Raw genomic sequence first — 20,696 nt, 5'->3', positions numbered from 1 at the left:
GAAGTATGAATCTCTGTAGAAATACAACTACAAAACAATAAAACATATTCAAACCGTCCAGCACTGCAATTCCATAATAATGGCTATGAATAGCTAGACTAATCTCTATTGACATAACCTATCCCTGCTTGCTATAAATGTACAGACCTTACTTAAACCCTGATCCAAAATGTTTTAAATTCCGATCCAGGCACTAATGGATGACTGCACATAGATCGAAACTCTAAGCTGTGCATCAAATACCACATTCTGCAACTTTCACAAGAAAAAGCCTGGAGACATCCATAAGGGTAAACCCGAATACATAAATGCAAAACATGCAGTAATTCAGGTGGTTAACACCAATTCCACATGTTCGGCTTCATTTTGAGGTCAGCATCTCCGGAGAAGTTACTTATGTTACTCTTTAATTATCCCATGGCAAATGGTAGCAATTACCATGTGCCCAATTATCACCCAAATTCTACATAATTTGGTACCATGCACTTGGCCTTAAATCAGCCTTTGTGCTTGTATCACTATGATACCCAAACAGGCACATAGCCTACAATATATTAGTCTCAATTTAAGATCACCAAGTGCACCTAGTTCATCCATTTTTCCACGTGATGCAACTTCACAGCCTCGGATCAATGTCCACCTATGTCTTGTGGATGTGGATGTGTGTGCAAAGTGACGGACCTAACTGTTCTGCCCATTTTCCTGCAGTCACCAACTCTGTTTTCGCTCTTGCACTATAACATCATAGATGATTGCCAAATAGATAACGCTCATGCGCAGATATTGAGAATCCACAAAGATCACCAGACTCACCTGATATGCCAAATGGCCTGCCTGTTATAACCGTGAAGACCATGCTTAAGGGGATCTTTAGAACCTGGCGCTGTCAGATCATCTGCCGGAGGGAATAAGCCAATGGCCTCCACCCCTCAGGCAGAGGACTGTCTACCCTATTTAGAGATCCCCATCTACCTAGCCAGGATTGCTCTGCTATGTGGAGTTTTCGGCGGTCTGGCAAAAAGGTTGTCTTGAAAATGTTTAGGGAAAACTGGTTCTAAAGTGCGTTGTATTGAAATCTGTGGAAGATAATTTTTAGTTGTCTAATAATTTATTGTCTTTTTTAAAGATTTGTCAGTGTCCTATAAACATTGTCAAAACTAAAACATGTTTTTGTAATCATATCGAGTTTAACCGGTTTAAAATGCACAACGTCTCTCTCTAACTTCTTGGATTAGTTTAAGGGATAGCCCCACCCCACTGTTTGCAGTGTTAGCTCCACCTCCTTTGGGTGACAGGATAAACACCCCCTGCCCCCAACTTCCGGTCTACATGCGCCCCTGCCGCCGGTGACCTTCACTTCTAACAGTCGAGCACGACCCGTATTTGAACCGGAGAGCGCAAAATCAAACTTGAAAAGCCAAGAAACAGACGAACTACTCGATCACACACACTTTGAAATATAAAACCAAATCACCCCTCCATGTGGGTTCTGAAACATGCTCTTGCGCATCCAGTTGTCAATAGACCACAGCAAAGCATGTCTGGAATGTGGACCAATGTTAGGCTGCAGTCCTGATGGCCTGGGATGAAACACTGCAGTGCTGCAACACAACCCGCGCCACTCTATAAATACATCGTTAATACTCTGGTGGGAAGAGCAGCGGTCTCCTGCGGTTACACCTCAAAACTCCACAGTTCAGTTTCTAAATTATGAGCGCATTGTTTTAAAATTCTGTATTACCTTAGAATTTGTTCTGCAAGGCCAAAGACTGCGGAGCTGCCTGCACAATAGCATACAGCACAGCACAACACAACGAAGCACACTGCGGTGAGAGAAAGTACATGACAACCCCAGATAAAAACATTTACTAACAGTAAGAGGTCTTCCCTCATTCCTTGCGTTCTGCTAACTGTGCTACAGCACAGGCTGCTCTTCGAAAAAGTTTGGGCCCTAGAAAGAATGAACGTGTTTGATATTTCCGACAGCACGGTCAACAGCCCGGCATGAAAGCTAGCACCGGAAGCGTGGACTCCTTGGAAACTTCCTCAGAAGGCGTGTGTCTAATCACACACCAGGGGCCTTCTTGTAATCTTGTCCTGGCTAGAACTGCTGTAGACAGCAGACTGACAGAGGAGGAGGCTGAGGAATAAAAAGGCAGAACCTGAATAGCAAGCCTGGTAACTGAGAAGGCTCCAAAGGGCAGGGGGCCAAGAAAAGGGAACTTACAGAGCGAGAGCTCAGACAAATTCCAAAACTCAAATTCGCTTCCTCAGCATGCCAGAGTAGAAGAACTTCAACTATTCACAGAAATGACTTCAATGGGCCCGCCACGCTGCTGAAGAGATTTTCACTGACTTGCTGTGTACAAAAGGCAATGTTAAAACCATCCACCGACCAATTCTGCTGAGACATTCTATTTTTTATTTCTTCAGCAGAAGTGGTACTGAGAATTGCGGCATTTCGAATCAGGGAAAACTGGGCAACAGCCAGAGATTCGCTAGGCTGCATTTTATGGAAACAAACAGTCGTGGAAGGATGGGAATGTTCTTTCTAAAACAACCCGAGTGGAGTTTGACAACAGTTTCAGTCTCCAAGCGAGGGTCCTTCCCTCATTTAAAATAAAATAGTGTTTTTTCACTAGTGGATATCCTACACAATAGTGATAACGCTCTTGTAACATGCAGGAAATGGTGAGTGGGATATTGAAAGCCTGGGGTGCTGGCTTAGGCCCTGGTGCCGGCCTTGCGACACGGGTCTCTGGATGGGTGAGTAAGGCCCGGAAGAGCAAGAGAGGCAGAACAAGTGCTCTAGTTGGTTGGGCCTATTTTTGAGTTCCAGCACGCTGACTACAGGACTAAGAGCAGGAGCATTGGAAACCCAACTTAAGCAGCTTAAGCAGGGCTGCTTCTCAGTGCCATGGGATGGTGGAATGGGTCCCATCAAACACTGCATTAATAAGTTGTTGATGGGCCTCCTCTGTCTGCAGATCTGGCGACAAAGTGCTTATAAATAATACGCTAGGCAATAAATGACAGATGGATGTGATGGGAGCAGACGTGAAAGAAAGGAAAGGCAGAGAGAACAAGCATTGGCAAAGCCAATAGATCTCAGCAATGCAAGAGCTATTGGCTTTGTCAATGTCTTTTAGTCATGTTGTATAGCAGCATGGCTGCTGTTCAACATGGCTGAGTCTCGGTCATAAAGTGCTATGACGCTGCTGTACAACTTTGCTAAAAGACATGGGTATTGACAAAGCCAATAGTTCTCACATTGGCAAGACCTACTGGCGTTTCCAATGCTTGGGTGGGTTGAATGAGTATGGGGGCATGTACTTTAAGTGAGCTGTGCAGTTAGTGCATTGATGGATTATATTGTATGACTGTTTACTTGTCTTTAGAATGTTTTTGATTGCATGCTGGTTAAAAGGGAGGTCTGGAACGGACAGAGGCTGGTCAAGAATCGGAAATATCTGTTGGTGAATTGACAATTTATGTTCTCGAACATCTTGTTGAAAGGTGGGGGTGAATGAGTCTCACAGCTACAGGCTGCCATGCAGGTGATTTCTGTCCCTACAGACGGCAGCGTAGACAGTCCATACGCTGTACCTTGGCCACGCCCACCTGCTGGTTGTGTATTTAGGGCTTTGAAATGTCTGAAGCAAGGCTGCAACACTTTCTAAATTGGCAGGAATCAGTAACTGGAGCATGAAGTTAGGGGGGCAGTGTGTAAATGATGAAGAGAAATAGATAAGGGTCTGATGGTGGAGGTTTCTAGAGGGGTTAAAGTCTGTGTGTAAGAGTTGCGGAAGGGCATGAGCCTTGGTGTATTGTCAATTCATGCAAGAGTGAGATCGGGTTAGTCACACAGCAAGTCATGGCTGCCACATGCAGCCATTACAGGTGTCCAAGATCTGCTGGTTCTACAACTCTATTGCGATTGAAGAACCGAGGCGACAGCTGAGGGCTCTTTTGCTGCTCAACTATTGTCACCAACCCCTAGCTCTAGTGTCATTTACGGGGTGAAACATCCTTGGAGATCGTGGGATGCAACTTAGTGACTTTCCTTGTGAAACACAGATGTTCTCTTAACACACTTCTGTACTGATCTACAGTCTGTACTGCCATCCAAGTACTGAAATGTCAGCAGAGCTCATGCAATTCACCCCTACACGCACCGTAGTTGTTCAAGCATTTATCGAATGGTGGGAGTAAAAACAGCAGCGCTGGTAAAAAGCACTCTTAAAGAAATAGTGAGGCAGCATACGGCAGCCCGAGCAGGAAAGAAAGAACAGTGTGAGTAAAAATAGCAGCACTCGTGAAAAGTGCTCTTAAAAAATTAAAAGCACAGTCCTGAAACAATGGGTTAAAATGGCTGCTGCATATGTATAGCAGTAATTGGTCCCTGCTCTCACGAAGGGATAAACCCTGGAAGAGGCATGACGCATGCATGCCATGGACAAATGGAATAACGGTTAATGGAGCGACGATGGAGCTAGCAAGTTGGAAACCTGTGGGCAGGCTGAAGCCCACAAAGTACATACAAAAGGTCTTTTTTGGAGATAGCGCGTGCGAGTTGTCTAGAGCAGAGACCTAAAAAAGGATTAAATCACTAAAATAGGGCAAAACAGAGGGACAAACAGAAAAACTAAGAATGAATGAAGGGTACTAAAGAAAGTAATAATGAAAGACAACGGGTAACTAGGAAGAGGAAAGAAAGAATGGGAGAATAAAGGAAGGATGGAAAGGTAAAACGAAATAAGGGAGAAAAGGTAAATGGTAGGATGGAAGGGTAAAAAGATTGATAGATGGAAGGGTGAGAGGATAGATGAAATAGCACAAGGATTGATAGGTTACAGGATGAATGAGTGTCAGGATGAGGAATAGACAGATGAAGAAAAGTGAACGGAGTGATGAGTGAAAGTATGGATAGATGGATTTGTGGTCATATTGATGTGTGTAAGGATGTATACATGGGTGGATGGATGATTAAAGAGTGCAGATAACTCTCCTAAGGAGCATCGGTTTGTTTGCCTCATGTGCTCAGTGTGAGTAAAGGTATAGTTCAAGTGGGGGGGTATTTAAATTTTCTGGCTACTCCCTTTACTAAGATGTGCAGTGGGGAATGAGCATGCTCAAATGAGAACAGAATCCGGCTGCACATACTTCATGTACCTGGAGAGCAACTGCTATGTGAAGGCTGCAATGACCTGACCAATCTGCAACCAAATAGGAGCATGCATGAATGCAGTCCTTGCTAATGGGTGAATTGAGGGAGGTTTTGCCTTAGTAATGTGAATACGTGGCGTCAATTAGTGGTGATCACATGTACACAAACATACGTACCAGAAATATCCTCCTGCCCGCAATGTCTCCTAAAAAGAGCAAAAATCATAGTAAGATGTTGTTTGCTATCGCATTCGCCCGTTTTTCTAAAACTGGGCAAAATTTAGACGAAAGAGATGACCAACCAGAAGACTAAGCTAACCCAGGAGTGCAGCTGCTGATCATACTTCTCCAAAACTCTCCAGAAGGCGACCAGTAACATCTATTAAAAAGTCATCACAATTAAGAGCAGGTTTAAGGCAGTGACCAAAGATGAGGAGGGGTTAGAAAAGAACACTGAACAAATCACCATTTGGCTGGCTGCACTAAACACTACAAAGGGAGCACTAGAGAGGCATCAAAAGACTTCAGGCTTATAAACGTGCTCAATTGACAATATGCTCCAGCTTAAGAAGGCTGCCAGGAATGGTAATTAATCACTGCTGCTAATTTAAACAGCCTGGGCTTTCAACTGCAGGGGTAATAAGACCTTAAAGATAATTCCCAATTGTATTAAGGTAAATGTGTCAGACACACAGAATCAGTCCACCCACACCAAGCACAGGGAGTCCCGCACCAATGGCAAGGGAGCAGGCACAAGTTTTGTTTCATAGAACCCTAGTGCAAGATAGAGGATTCTCAAAGCAATCGTTTCTAAAACGAAGGTCCTGCAAGGATGCAAAGATGCTTTGATTTCCTGGTCCAAGAAGAGATATCAAATTGAGGAAGCAGGGCTGTGAATAGGAAGTTAAGCGATGGCGTGGATGAAGGCTTAGGACTGAGTGTTAATACAGAGGTAGTAAGAGGTAGTATCGTTTTAACTGGCTGTCTATCATCCTTCGCCTTCTCCCCGTCCCTTCCTTCATAGGAGTGCAAGCTGGGAGGAGTCATTAGTGCCTATATGCGTTAGTTAATGGAAATCCATCCTTTATACTGTTGTCATTTCTGTTATCAAAACAAGTAACAAAGTAGGCTTGTTATGATTAAATCAGAGGATGTTAAAATAAAAGTTGGCAGGTAGAGCACTATGACTGCCACAAGTTAGAATATTTCAAGCAGTGGATCTAATTTTTCATGTGGTTCTATCTGTATTTAGGTTTGCCAATATAGGTTCCAATTAAAATGATTTTCTCCAGAAGGAAAATATAATTTCTTTTTAGAATGCATCCTTGTTTATTCATAGGGGCGGGGTATTGGTCACGAGGAAAGACCGAGGTATATTTAACTGCACAATATACAAGAAGTAGAGGTTTATGTACCTAGGATATCAGAATGGAAGTAATAGCATAGAACAGTACAACATTTAAAGGGAACTGAATGCAAATTAGGTAGTATTTTTAATTAGTATTTACATATGCAGTTATTTAGTTTAATTATGCACATCTTCCAACTATTCTGTAGTTAACACTTGGTAAAACATACTGTTCTGTAGTATAATGTTAGTAAAACATAGTAGCAGAAGTGCAATTAGAAATGCATTACTTTTTTCAGTTATGTTTTTTCAAGTAGGCTTTAAGTGTTAGTTTTGAGGTAGCTGGAATTGTAATTTAATTTTAGTTTTAATTTTTTTGAGTTAGAGAGTGGTTGTTATAAGTTAGTTTTACATAAATATGAAGTACATTGCTTGTAAAATGGCATGCTTTGTATTGGTGTTTAAGATGTTCTGTGTAATGTTAGTTTCAACTATAGTGCAAAAGATTATGATGTGAACAATATCCAATTAGTACATGTGGGTTGTATTCGTTTTATTATATGTTATAATCATTTTCAGGCTACAGACAATGAAAATTACTATTTCGAATTAGAGAGGTGTTTGATGACTTCTTCAATGTTGTCAAATTCAATAAACATAATTTACCCCTATTTCACAAAACCTACCATCTCTAGGCAGGTGTAAGGCAGGTGTAAGAGTGGCCTGGACAACTAGTGAATACATCAGGCAGAAATGTCCAACAGGTAAACAGTCAAACTGAAAAAGAACTTACACCTACTGATGGACACTGACAGAGGTCATGGAATTTTTTGATTAAAAATAACTTTGGGATATACTTGAGAACCTTCCTTTCATACTCTACCACAGTTTGCTTACAACAAAAATAGATCAAGGCCTTGTGAGTGTGTGAATTTTCTAATATGATTATTAATGATTTGCGTAACTAAAATGTGTAATGAACTAATGTGTAAAAAGAGTGACTTTTGAAAATGATTACCAATGTTCCTTTTCTGTTAATAACTGAGCAAAACTCTAACTAAATGTTGCTATTTTCCATAATTCAGAGTTTACATAAAAGTGTTTTCGAAGTTTGAGTAGATGTGTCCACAGCTACCCCTAGTGGTTTGCTGATTATGTCTTACAAGGTCATGTTTTAACCGAACATCACATACGTTGAATATCCTATTGTTTGAGAATGTTACTAATACTTGGTCTTTCCTCGAGGATGGAAGTAAAGAGAAACAGTAAAAGTTTCTTTCTGAGACGAGGCTTTTGAGAGACGATGAAACAATGGAGCCACAGACGAGATGGAAGAGGAAACAATACAATTGAAGAAAATGTTCTAGTTAATGTAGAATTGTTGTATTTTAGGTCAATTTAGTTGATTAGCTGAAGCGTAACCACCCCATAGATTGACCAATCATAAGCTTATTAGGATTTAGTATAACAACTTGGGTAGAATTCTCTAGTGTCAGTTTCAATTACAAGATTCCGATGGTTCGAGTCTTATTTGAACTGAGTGGGTTTAGCTGTCATTGGGCCCAATTCATCTTATGATATAACTGATGATGTCCCCTGGCTGAAGCTAACTACTTGCCGTTTCTATTTCTATTATTGGTAATGTATGTCATTGTATTGTAAGATGTGTCTCTTTTGCTTTTCAGGTACCAGCTGCAACTTATGATTTAATTGCTGCATATTTATAATATTTTTTATCATTAACTGAGTTAAAGAGTTTTTTCTAAATTGGTTACTAAATTCTTTCTCACATGAAGCCCAACATGTTGATGCTAATTAGTGGTTAGTGAGGGAACTAATTTGAAAGCTGAACTAATGTATACCTTGCCATTATTACTTCTTTTGGTATTATTAATAAGTGTGATTCTATTGGAGATAATTTGTTTGGTTGTCTTAATCAAATTATTAAGATATATAAGACGTTCTAATCAACCGTTATTGATCTTATATGCTTACCATTTGTGTTTGAGAGTTATTTTCGTAACCTTATCATTGTTAATTTAGGGAAATAAATGTTATAATTCTTATTAATAAACTGGTGTGGTTATTGAGTGAGGTTCAATATCATGCATTGTGTTGATTTTTGTTGATGCTCACATTGCTCATTGATGACATCCCCTCAAACCTATGTCGCTTCAATCCATCGTCCTCTAGCACAGAATCCACTATTCAGTGTAAATAATGGCTAGGATTCTGTGGCGCTGCTGCAGTTTTTGGTAGCAGATTACGGTTACGGCATTGTTTTGATGATGTCATAATGAGGTTGTGGTGTAAATAAAATTGTTGGGTTTGTTTTCTTTTCTAAAATGTTATACGGATTTAGCAGGAAGAGTTGCTAGTTGCTTTAAGTGACTTTCCCTGGTTCTTGGAGACCCCTTTGGTTGAAGGGTATATTCTTAGCGGTGTTTGTCTGAATTGAGTGAAATAATTTATTTGCGCTTGCGCAGCTTTAGCTAATTTGCAGATGATTGTGGTATATGAGTCTAGAGGAGTAGAGATACTCACATTAGTTAATTAGATGGAGTGGGCGTAGGGAAGCAGCGTTCTTCATTTGAGTGTGGCACTTGATGCAGGAAAAATTATCCACGTGGTTTTTGATGACAGACCTAAGGAGAGAGGTCTGGGACTCCAGAGTATATTGATAAGTGTAGAGAGACGATTGATATATGTTGTCATTCTTTCAATTAATAGACTTATCCATCGTGATTGGTAAGTTGAGTTTGTGAGAGAAGGTGTGAATGGAATTATACTGAAGACTTGGTGAGTACTAAGTGCACTAGACAATAATCCAAGGAACAGTGGAGAAGTGAAGTTCGCAGGTCGAATTTTACTCACAATTGTAGGAACTGTGAAAAAGAGTAGGCGAAAGCAGAGGTTCTGAAGCGATTGTATTACCCTATCTGTAGTAAGTGAACAAATTTGTTTTCTTATTTTTTGGTTTAAGTTAGCTCGCAAATTAATATTGCGTGTGGGTTGTGAAAGATTGGTAAGACAGACTTTGTCAGCATCTCAGTGAAGGGGTGAATGTGTTAGTGTGACATAGTTGGTGGCGTGCTGGGATTGGTTGATTGGTGAGAGGAGTCTCGCACGGATTCATCAATCAGTCAGACAATAGAGTTACGTGATTGGAAGGTGAGTGGGGGGTAGAAGAGAATTGTGGGATTTTAGTCACTTCATGATTGGTTGTTCTTTCTTTACTTTTGTTTATTGTTTGTACTTGCTTAGTTTAATTGAGTTTGTTAATAATTTTTATTGTGGACATTAGGTTTGAATAAATTCAGTCGAAAATAAAGGTTTTTCAAAGCTTTGAGGAGTGTGCTGAGGGGTGATGAATATATTCTGGCACTCAAAGGAGAGGTTTGTCTGCCAGAAAATACTCTGGCACATATTGTGTTTGAGGAGAGAGGTGCAGCAGCATGTCTTTGGTTGAAACACTGGGTCAAGATTACAAAGAAAAAAGGTTGTCTGGCTTTCCCAGAACATGGTACATTTAATTTGAGAATTTTGGATAATCTAAGGTCAAAGATGTACAGTTTAAAACCTTCACCGAGGCCAGCACAATATGAAGCATTAGCGATATGGGAGCTGGTAGCAAAACATCAACAAGCTTTAAAATTTGAAAAGAAAATGAGAAGAGTAGAAAAGACGTTAGCTGAAGCTCTATGGGATGAAGAGCAGAAAAGGTGGAGTAGAAACATTACATGGGGTTAGGTTGTTTCCTGCAAGAACAAAGGCAGATGAGATTGAAATAAAAGATGGAAAGAAAAAGAAAAAGGGTTCGACAGACATCAAAGAACAAAACATGAAAGACTCGAAACAAGTCATGTTTAATGATGATGATGAAATGGAGGAAGATGTGAATTTCTCAGATTTTAGAGACCTATCCTCCACCAAATGTGAGTCAGCGGAATGATCATAGATCGAATGGGAGTGGAATTAGTAATACAATTCCTACGGCACCATCGATTTCGGAATCAGCGAAGAGTATTCTGGACAATGAGAGAGTTCAGATGCAGAGTAGTTTTAATGACTCATTGAGTAACAGACAACAGTATGAAATGAACATTCCTGAAATACAGCCAGAGACTCAGATTGTGAGGACAACTACTAATTTTGTGTAGTCACAAGGTCAGCAAGGGATGAATTTAAGAGAGCCTGTTCAAATACAGATTCCGCAGATGCAGAGCATGGGTGCAGGACAGACGCAGAGGATTGGATGTTTGATTAATCCAGATGCAATTACTGTACTTTACGATGGGTCCGGTAACTCCATTATGTGATCGCGTAGATAATAGTGGAGTGAATTCATTAACAAATGTGCAGAATAGACAAGGACCAAGTTTGAATGAGACAAATTCTTTAATAGATTTGTCACCTGTTGAGAATTCTGAAACAATATTTTGTAATAATCAGGGGCAGAGAACGATGGTTCCACAACAATGTGCGAGTTCAGGACAAGAGCAAGATGAAGGTGCACAAGCTAATGGGGTATCATTGAAAGGCTTGTCTGCACAAGAAATAACAAAATGGTTGGAAGATTTAAACAATTCAAAACAACAAGAGAAAAAAGATAAAGAAGAAGAAACGATAAACAGAGTGAGACTGAACATGGAAGGGAGTGAACTCTTAGAAGGGAAAATTGGGGTGAACAGACATGAGTCCTATACTGAGGCTCAGTTGAGATATCTATGTAAAATAATTACAAAGGGAGAAGACAGAGTTTATCAGCAGTTACAAGAAGTAGCAGACAAGTATGACATTGATTTGTCAAAAAGGAAAACTCTGAAAAGAAGTTACAGATTAAACTGGAAGGAGGAAGATTTTATTCACATGAGAACGCATCTTAGAGAATTACTTGAGAAAGTACAGGTTTGGAGGGCATTAGACAAATGGGAGAGCAGATGGGACAGAAAAAGAGAAAGACCAAAGAAAGAGGATGACACACAGGCAGGAGAAGCAGTGAAAATACTGCCAATGAGAGAAACACCAGGAAGGAATTTTACACATGTACTTTGTGTGATATTATAAGTTTTACGAATGATTACCCAAGGCCGATGGACTGGTACCAGCAGACAGATAGGTTTGTGAAACTTTCAAAGTGTCTGTGGGAAGACTTGAATACACTTTTTAACATCGTTGTCCCAGCAGATTTGTGGATTGAATGCAAGAGGAGTGTTGATTGGCCGACAAGTGAACCACAAAGGGATTTAAAAACAGGTGCGCCATCTCCTGAAGTAATGAAACAATATTATAAAGTCATTGAGTTTCTGAAAACGAGAATTTCGTCGAAAAATGTTGATTGGCAGCGCATAGATAGAACATCACAGGAAGGGAAGTAATCAGTTCATGCATGTTATGAAAGATTGTTGAAGGCGTTGAAACAATTCAGTGGTGTAGAAACAATTGAGAAAGAGAGCATAAATCATTTGGTGTTCAGATTTGTTGAAGGGTTGAAACCAGAAGTAAGTCAAATGATTAAGAATCAGTTGATTTGCTGGCAAGCAAAGCTGATTGATAAAGTGCTGCAGTATGCTAAATACTGTAGTGATGAAATTGAGTTGAAGCAGAAAAAGCTGAACGAGAAAGCGATGGTAATGCAGTTTAAGGCTGCACAGACAGGATTGCAAATACATTTTCAAGAACTGCCACAGAGAAATGTCTTGTTTCCGAGTCAAGGTCGAGGTGGAATGATGATTCCAGTAGTCAATTGAAATGTGGATTTGAGTTCAGTGGTGATGCAGGGTGAGCAGCAAAGGCGAAAGGTGGTACCTTGTCATATTTGTGGATTAGTTGGACATTGGAAAAGACAGTGCCCAATGTTAAATCAGGGAGAAATAGTTCAGCAGACAAATGGTGTCAATTAATTCAGAGCATGAGAGGACCTAGAATGGGAGGTCAAAATCACAATTTCCAGAACAACGTGACTAATATGCAAGGTTTTTAGCCTTTACAGCCAATGCAACAGATGCAGAATGTACAACCTCAGATAGAACAGGTACAAATGCCACAAATACAACAAATGCAGCCACAGGTGCAGATGGTGCCTGTACAGCAAATGCACATGCCGAGGCAGGTTCAAATGATACAAAGCCCAATGGAACAGTAACAGGTGATGCTTTTGCAAGTGGTCACAAATCAGAGTAAAATCAAAAGTGTAAAAACAGTTGAACAATTTCCTTTACACAGTTCGAATGAATGGCCATTGGATAGTTCAGACGAGGAGGAGTATATGATGGCCGCATCATTAGAAGTGGATCAGAGAGGTCCTTATGTGAAGGGTGAAGTACATGGTCATGAGGTTCATTTTCTAGTTGACACAGGAGCGACACGCTCAATAGTAAGGACAATAGAAGTTCCAGACATACCAGTTTCAGAAAGGACAGTGCAGCTAGTAGGAGTTGCAAATAAACATTTGGTCAACACCCTCACAGAACCAGTTCTTGTGTAAATTGGTAATTTTTAGAGATTACCATAGCTTTGTTGGTTGCGATTCTAGTCCAGTATCATTATTGAGAAGAGACTTACTGTGCAAGATGTTCGATCTTGTGTTCAACGGAAGGAATTAAAATTGAGACAAACAGTGATGAAGAGAAAGATTTGTCAGTTGATGTTGGGAGAAAGTCGATGTCTTGTGAATTAGCTTTGCTGAACGTTGAGGATGATCAGGTAGATGACAATGAGCAGGCACATGAACATTTCAATTTGGAAGACTTGATTTCTTTCCAATATTTGAAAAAAAAAAAAAAGATTTGCGGATCGATTTGCAGGAAAGAGTTAAATCAAAAGTTCAGTTTCTTTCAGTTAAGGACACTGGTTTGATTAAAGGAGTTGAAGGGGTCAAAGTGGCAGTGAAAGAGAATGTAGTGTTTCCACAGACTGCACAATACCCAATGACAAATGAAGTCATTGAAGGGATAAGACCTTTGATAGAACAATTCCAGGAGCAAGGGGTTTTGAAAGAAGTAATGAGCAGAATGTGTAATTCACCAATAATGGGATTGAAAAAGCTGAATGGAAAAATTTGTCTTTTTCAGGACTTAAGAAAAATAAATGACATTGTGGTGAAGTGTTGCCCAGTTGTGCCAAATCCAGCAGTGATAGTGTTTCAGATTCCATGTGATGCAGAACGGTTCACAGTCATTGATTTGTGCCAAGCTTTCTTTTCAGTACCTCTACATGAGGACAGCAGATATCTCTTTTGTTTCAAATGTCTCACCAGAGTCTACTGTTGGTGTAGAATTCCTCAAGGGGTTTCAGAATCACCATCGATTTTCAATCAGATTTTAAAAAATAACTTGGAGTCATTGGTAATTCCTTACCAATTGACCTTAGTACAGTACATTGATGATTTGTTGATTGCATCAAAAACAAAGGAAGGTTGTAGAGAAGATACGATTGCATTGTTGGATTTTCTGGGAGACAACGGTCAAAGTATCTCCTGCTAAGTTGCAGTACTGTTAGCAAGAGGTGAAATATTTGGGACATTTGATCGAGAAAGGGTCGAGGAGAATTTCAAGAGAAAGAGTAGCGGCAATAATGAAATTGAAACTACCAAGTTCACAAAAAGAGTTGAGGATGTTTTTGGGAATGGTAGGATATTGTCACCAGTGGATTCCAAACTTTTCAGCCATTTCAAAGCCACTGCAAAGATTGACACATAAGGATGTTTCAGATCCCATAATGATGGATGAGGAATGCATGAGAGCATTTACTGAACTGAGAGGGAGTTTGTGTCAAGCACCAGCTTTAGGTATGCCTGATTACACAAACCCTTTCTTATTGTTTTGTCATGCGAGAGATGGATGTTCTTTGTCTGTTTTAGCACAAACACATTGTGGTGTCAATCGTCCAATAGCATATTTTTCAGCTACCTTTGATAATGTGGCAGCAGCCTTACCCGGATGCCTAAGAGCGGTTGCAGCCGTTGAGCAAAGTATAACTCAAAGTGAAAACATTGTGATGGGTTATCCTCTGACCGTGATGGTACATCATTCAATAGAAATTCTATTGAGTAGGTCAAAGACACAATATCTGACAAATGCAAGACTGACACAATATGAGACAGTGATTTTTGGAGCACCAAATGTAACAATCAAAAGGTGCATAGTGATTAACCCGGCAGCATTATTACCAAATGAGGGTGAAGATCTAAATAAGATAAACGATGTTGAACATGATTGTTTGGAGGTAAAAGAACTATGCACCAAACTAAGAGACGACATTAAATACACTTGTTTGGAAGACAATGATCAAATTCTCTTTGTCAATGGTTCTTGCTTAAGAGACAATAGGGGTGCCTTACGAGCAGGATATGCAGTGTGTACAGTTACTGGCATATTAGAAGCTTCTTGGCTTAAAGGAGTAATCTCTGCACAAGTCGCAGAATTGGTGGCTCTTACTAGAGCATGTCAATATGGATTTGGTATTGTACATGATTTTGGGCAAATCTGGTCACAAAGAGGGTTCCTGACTTCTTCAGGTTCACCTGTGAGAAATGGGGAAATAATACATGATTTGTTATAAGCTGTACAGAAACCTGATAAAGTTGCCGTGGTCAAATGCAGTGCATATGAGAGGGGACGGGATTATGGAACATTGGGAAATGCTTATGCAGACCAGGTTGCAAAATCGTGTGTTCTGAATGGGATTTCATTCAAAGGAACTTGGGAATTAATGTCTGAAAATGATGAGACGTATGCAAATTTTACTATGCAAATAATTGAGACCTTAGATGAGCTGAAAGCCATACAGAAAAATGTTCCAGAAGAGGAGCGTAGGGATTGGATAAAACATCGTTGCATACAAAGAGAAGATGAAATTTGGGTAACAGTAGAGGGAAAAGTAGTCTTGCCAAACAGATTGTTGCAGCAAATGGCTAGATACTACCATGGTCAAACGCACATAGGAAGAGATGCGTGATCAGGAGTTTTAAACAGTTCTGGTACAATCCAAAATTCAGACAAGTGGCGGAGCTGGTTTGCCATAGGTGCATAATTTGCCAGCAGATGAATGTCGGCAAAGGAACAATTGTCAACATGGGACATATAGGTATGGCAGGAGGTCCATTCAGTAGAATGCAAATGGATTTCATTGAAATGCCTGCATGTGCTGGTTTGAAATACGTGTTGGTGATTGTGTGCATTTTCAGTCACTGGATTGAGGCATACCCAACAAGGAGAAACGATAGTCTTAAAGTGGCTAAATTACTATTGCAAGAACGAATTGCACGTTTTGTTTTTCTGGTTTCAATTGAATCAGATAGGGGAACACACTTCAATACTGCGGTGATAAAGTTGCTTTTTCCTGATTTTCCTGATTAAACATCCAGCAGATGTAACTATCGCCCAGAAGCTTCAGGTCTTGTAGAGCAGACAAATGGAACATTAAAATCACGATTGGCCAAAGTGTGTGCATCGACAAATTTAAAATGGTCAGATGCTTTATCACAAGTCCTAATGTCAGTGAGAAGCACTCCTGATAAGAAGACTGGGTTGTCTCCACATGAGATTTTGATGGGGAGAGCAATGAGATTGCCAGCAATACCTGCAAATGCACTTGTGAATATTACAGATGATATGGTGCTAGATTACTGCAAAAGCGTGGCTGACGTGGTTCAGTCTTTTTCTCATCAGGTGGAAGTTGCAACAGTACAACAAAAGCAAGGTCAAGGTCACAGTTTGAGAGCTGGAGACATGGGTGTTTATACAGAAGCATGTAAGAAAGTCTTGCCTTGAGCCATGGTGGGACCTTATCGGATTGTGCTCACTACGATGACAGCCGTGAAGTGTGCTGGTTTGCCAAATTGGGTGCATGCAAGCCATACGAGAAAAGTGCATGATCCAACAGAAAGAGAAGAGGAACTGTTGAAATTACCAACAGTTGAGGACATTGGGAACAAAGAGAAAGAACGTGAGCAAAATGTCAAAAATGACAGATGTGCCTACTCCTGTAACAGATGAAAAAGAGCAGAGTAGTGAAGAAGTTGAGCAAGCTGCAAAAGTAGAATCAGTCCATGAAGAAAGAGATGAGACTGATTTTGATCTGAGGAGGGTGTCCTTGAATGAGGGTGAAACACAAGAATCACCAGAAGAAAGATCTGCTCAGAGGAGGGTGACCTCAGAAGCTGGTGGTTTGACATATCAAACCGAAGAAAGGACAGACCCCATTGGGAAAGGAATTGAGGATAGTCCTGCCCAAGTGGATTATACTCTTCCTGAAGCAGTTGTGGGAACGTCGGAAGAAAAAGGTCCAAAGGCAAGTGAAGACTCGATATTGAGAAGGTTGTTGATGAGAAGGACGTTGAAAGGAGATAATTGGCCAGAGAAAGGTACAAAGAGTGGAAGGGTTGATGTAATTCCACTGATTCAAAAAGAAAAAGAATGGAATGAATGAGAACACACTAGTGGAGAAGAAAGTGAAAAGGCAGGAGACCGAGAAAGGAAGAGAGTCACAAGTAAAAGATATACTGGACCGATGGACGTATTTAAACACAAATTTGAGCTATTGTTTTGACAGTGACATAGAAAGTTTTTGTTTTGGAACGTGAATGCATACACACGTTACTTTCCTGCTGTCAATGTTTGGATCACATTTGGTCAAGCTGTGTCAAAGAATACTGAAGGATTTCTTACCTCTGCTCCCCAGCCCCGAAAAGCCTTTTCAAGCCTCAGGGCATTCATAGCATAGGTGCCAAAGTTGTCAATTTCTTCTTCCTTACCAGCTTCCATGATGGCACTGTATAGAGCTGCACTATCTTGGCGCCTGTGGTAGAGCTCCCATCCCAACTCACCTAGTGTCAAAAAAAAAAAAAAAGATACTCAGAAACGTAAATTCACAAATCTACAGAAAGTGAGATTAATTTATTTTGAAACATTAACAGCTACTCTTCGTACTAGGAACTTTACATACCTCACCTTAATATTTGACATTTGAAACACTCTTCCCTAATTTACATAATTGTTCATACTTTGTTGCTAATAATACATCATGATATATAATAAACTTCTGTTTCTGATAGAATTCTGCTTACCATAGGTCTTTGACAAGGAGAACAAACAAATCTCATCTGGGTTCAAACATGCTAGTAAATTTGCAGGCAGACTTCAATAAAACTGTGGAAAATTACAATTTTGACTTTGAAGTTTGCGCAAAGTTTGTATACTGAATTGTAAATGTTTTCGGAATGGTTTCACAATTAGCTCTAATCCGTGATTATTTTGCAAGATACCAAACAGAGACAGAACTGCATCCCCCACATCCTGGTTAAACCAATATCACTCAAAATAATGCTCATCACCTTTTAAAATGTGTACATTGAAGAATTGATCTTTCTAGATTTCGAGACAGACGGCTGATTTACAGCATTAGTACAGGTGTTCTCAACATACTTGTTTATTTCAAAGCGGTCTCCAGCTCCATGCTTGCTATTACATAACACATAAACGTAGAGGCCCACCTCTGGTCTATTTCTATGTTGCACAAGTTATGATGTTAAAGTCAGAGAAGGTGACACAGCAAAACGTAAATCACTGCCTACAATACCAAGGTTAATTCAACCAAATCTCTGCAGATTCAATATGACCCCCGTCTCCCTTCAATATCGCTATCAAAGTGATTGAGACTTTGAGGATGGTCATAATTGTTTTTGTTTCCATGGCTTGGGATAGTTTAATTTGTTATGTTCCCCTAATTATGGGATGGTTTCAGTGCACTTCAAGTCTCAAACGAAACATTCTTAGCAACAATGTTGTGCTGAAAATAATCACTGGGTGTTTAATCTAAATCTAGAATCGAAGGGAAACATTGAGGTAGGTACATGTTAGAGAAAGTAGGGGATTGAGAAAGACATCAGGCACTATAAGCATTTTTGGGGGGAGAGTGAAGCTCCATGATGGGGAGTGGACGGTAGGTAGAAGGACTCTTCTAGTTTAGTACTGCAAAAAGTACATCTGTGGAAACATGGATATGATTTGACTTGTAGATGGAAACAAATAAAAATAAAACATATCACTTCGTTTTGATGTAGTGTAATGTGAATACACTGCACAAGAAGACATATATTCAGAAGCTGTGTTTAATGAAGTCTAATGTGCGAGACAAGATCTAATGTCACCATAAGAAACACTTGTAGGATAATAAGGATCATTTTCTGAGAAGAACATTACAGATAACAGTGGTACACACAAGGCTCGAAGCTGGATCCTGGGGGGAAGTTCTGCTTGAGAAGCACATTCTGTTGTTAATAACACAAATATATAGGAGTGATCAGGGACGGTATAATATGATCTCAGGGACGCTTTGCAAGCAATATGTTTACATTCCTTCACCTTGAGACTTCTAGTAGTACAGTAGTCTAGGGAAGAGACTTCACAGTGATCACAGAAAGAGTAAATATAAACCTGGAGGAATTAACGCCGGTGTGATGGCAAGCACGCACGTGACCAAGGCTATTGCTTCAGTGTGGTTGCCAAGCTCTTTGAGGAAGAAATGTTTGCAGGCTACAGCCTACACCTATATGTTCACACAACATTTTGCCAGTTGGATTATTTCCTGTTTAGTAGTTTCTAGGACTCACAGAGCTAGTGTTGCACGGATATTATCAAAACATATGAGAGCACATTCTTTGATCTTCAGAGGGCCAGGAGAAAGGCAAAGGGTGTATAAAATGTAGACAGATACACAGTACTTGATAGACCGGGAAGTGGTGAACCATCCACAACTGAAGCAAGGACTTACTGTGCTTAAGTAGGGATCAGCGATTTCGACACATACAAGCCATCATTCCAAAAGAGAGGGTTGCGCTTTCTGAAATACAGAGCAAGTATCAGGGAGGAGTGTGTAGTAGAGTGTCTAGAAAGGACACTGGCTTCCCAAGAAAGAGAATATGTTAACAGTTCTAAATTCGATGACTAGGACCAGCATAAAGTGAAGTGAAGCCTCGGAAGTGGCTTTAACTCTCAAAGAGATTGTGAATCCCTACAGCAAATGAACATTGGGAAACCACTGGACCAAATGTAGTTCAAAGAGTTCTTTAGGTACTCTAGGCTTGAGGAGGGGCCTCATGTGTTGTGTCTATTTAGGAAAATCTTGGACAGGTGTTGGTTAACTAGAGATCAAAAAGAGGTGACAGAAACAGTGGTGCCATTGAGTATACATCCAGTCCTATATGGCAATCTCATGGATATTGAAAAAAATATTGGTGAGTGAGCTAACAAACAAGTTTCAGAGAGTGATGCTGGCTCATCAGTATCAGACTTGTCGACTATCAAACCTCCAAAAGCTTCATAATACTACTGAAAAGCCACCAATGATTACGGGTCCCAACCCATATTGGCTTTGGATACTGAAAAAGCATCAGACTATCTGAATAGGGAGTATATGTTCATATTAAAATTCCTTCGGTGAGTAAAGCAACTATATGCTCACTGAATGCCCGATGTCGGTGTAAATTGGCATTGTTAATTGCTGGATTTCTGCATCATTCTCAACAGGCAGGGGGGCCAGGAAGGTCTGTGCACAGTGCTTAATTTGTGAAAGAAGTTCTGGCGTCCAATGTTTTGTTCAGAAGCCTGTGACTGCGTTGGCTGGTGTTACTGAATGTTGCCATGCCGAAAACCAAGACTGCATAGTCTTGATTCAACATCATACCTTGTTAAACCAACACCAGACACTCCTGGACCTTTGACTAACTCATGCAGGTTCCTTTTAAACCATGCTTTCTCCCTGACTGTTTACTGTATTCGTTCTTCTCCCTTGCTTGTTTTTTTATGTCGAGCATAGCAGCGTGCAAGCGCTAATTTTCCGACGTGTTAGTATGTATCTGGGCTTTTAACCACGCCCACTGCACGCCCATCACTATCACTCGTTCATGGGCTTGCCTTTCAAAAATCCTTTCTTTCTGTTGGTAACTGCTTTACGTTTGTCTCCCCTTGGGGCGGTTTTGTTACCACCTTGGCCATCGACCCGGTTCCATGGATAATTGCACTTTTGCCGATAACTTTGACTCAAAGGGAACTTTTTTCCTTTTGTGTGCGTCTTCTTCACGCTCACGGTGAATTGGCTTGCTTATGTCAACTGTTTTACTTTTTATTTTCAGTTTGTGTGGCAAGAAAAGTCCAGTTAGTATTTTATAATGCTAATAGCT

At 40.3% G+C, this 20,696-nt stretch overlaps 1 protein-coding gene across 2 annotated transcripts in view; it reads right to left on the bottom strand.

Moving 5' to 3' along the window:
- The window catches only part of DMGDH (dimethylglycine dehydrogenase), a 458,426-nt gene that overhangs the window by 104,507 nt on the left and 333,223 nt on the right, over positions 1 to 20,696 (bottom strand). For both annotated transcript variants that reach the window (XM_069223303.1, XM_069223293.1), the window contains exon 13: positions 17,185 to 17,342. In XM_069223303.1, the coding sequence (XP_069079404.1) occupies positions 17,185 to 17,342 (158 nt within the window). The remainder of the gene's footprint in view (positions 1 to 17,184; positions 17,343 to 20,696) is intronic.

Source organism: Pleurodeles waltl, chromosome 1_1, assembly GCF_031143425.1.
Source record: "Pleurodeles waltl isolate 20211129_DDA chromosome 1_1, aPleWal1.hap1.20221129, whole genome shotgun sequence".
NCBI lineage: Eukaryota > Metazoa > Chordata > Amphibia > Caudata > Salamandridae > Pleurodeles > Pleurodeles waltl.
This window is presented reverse-complemented; position numbering and strand designations above follow the sequence as displayed.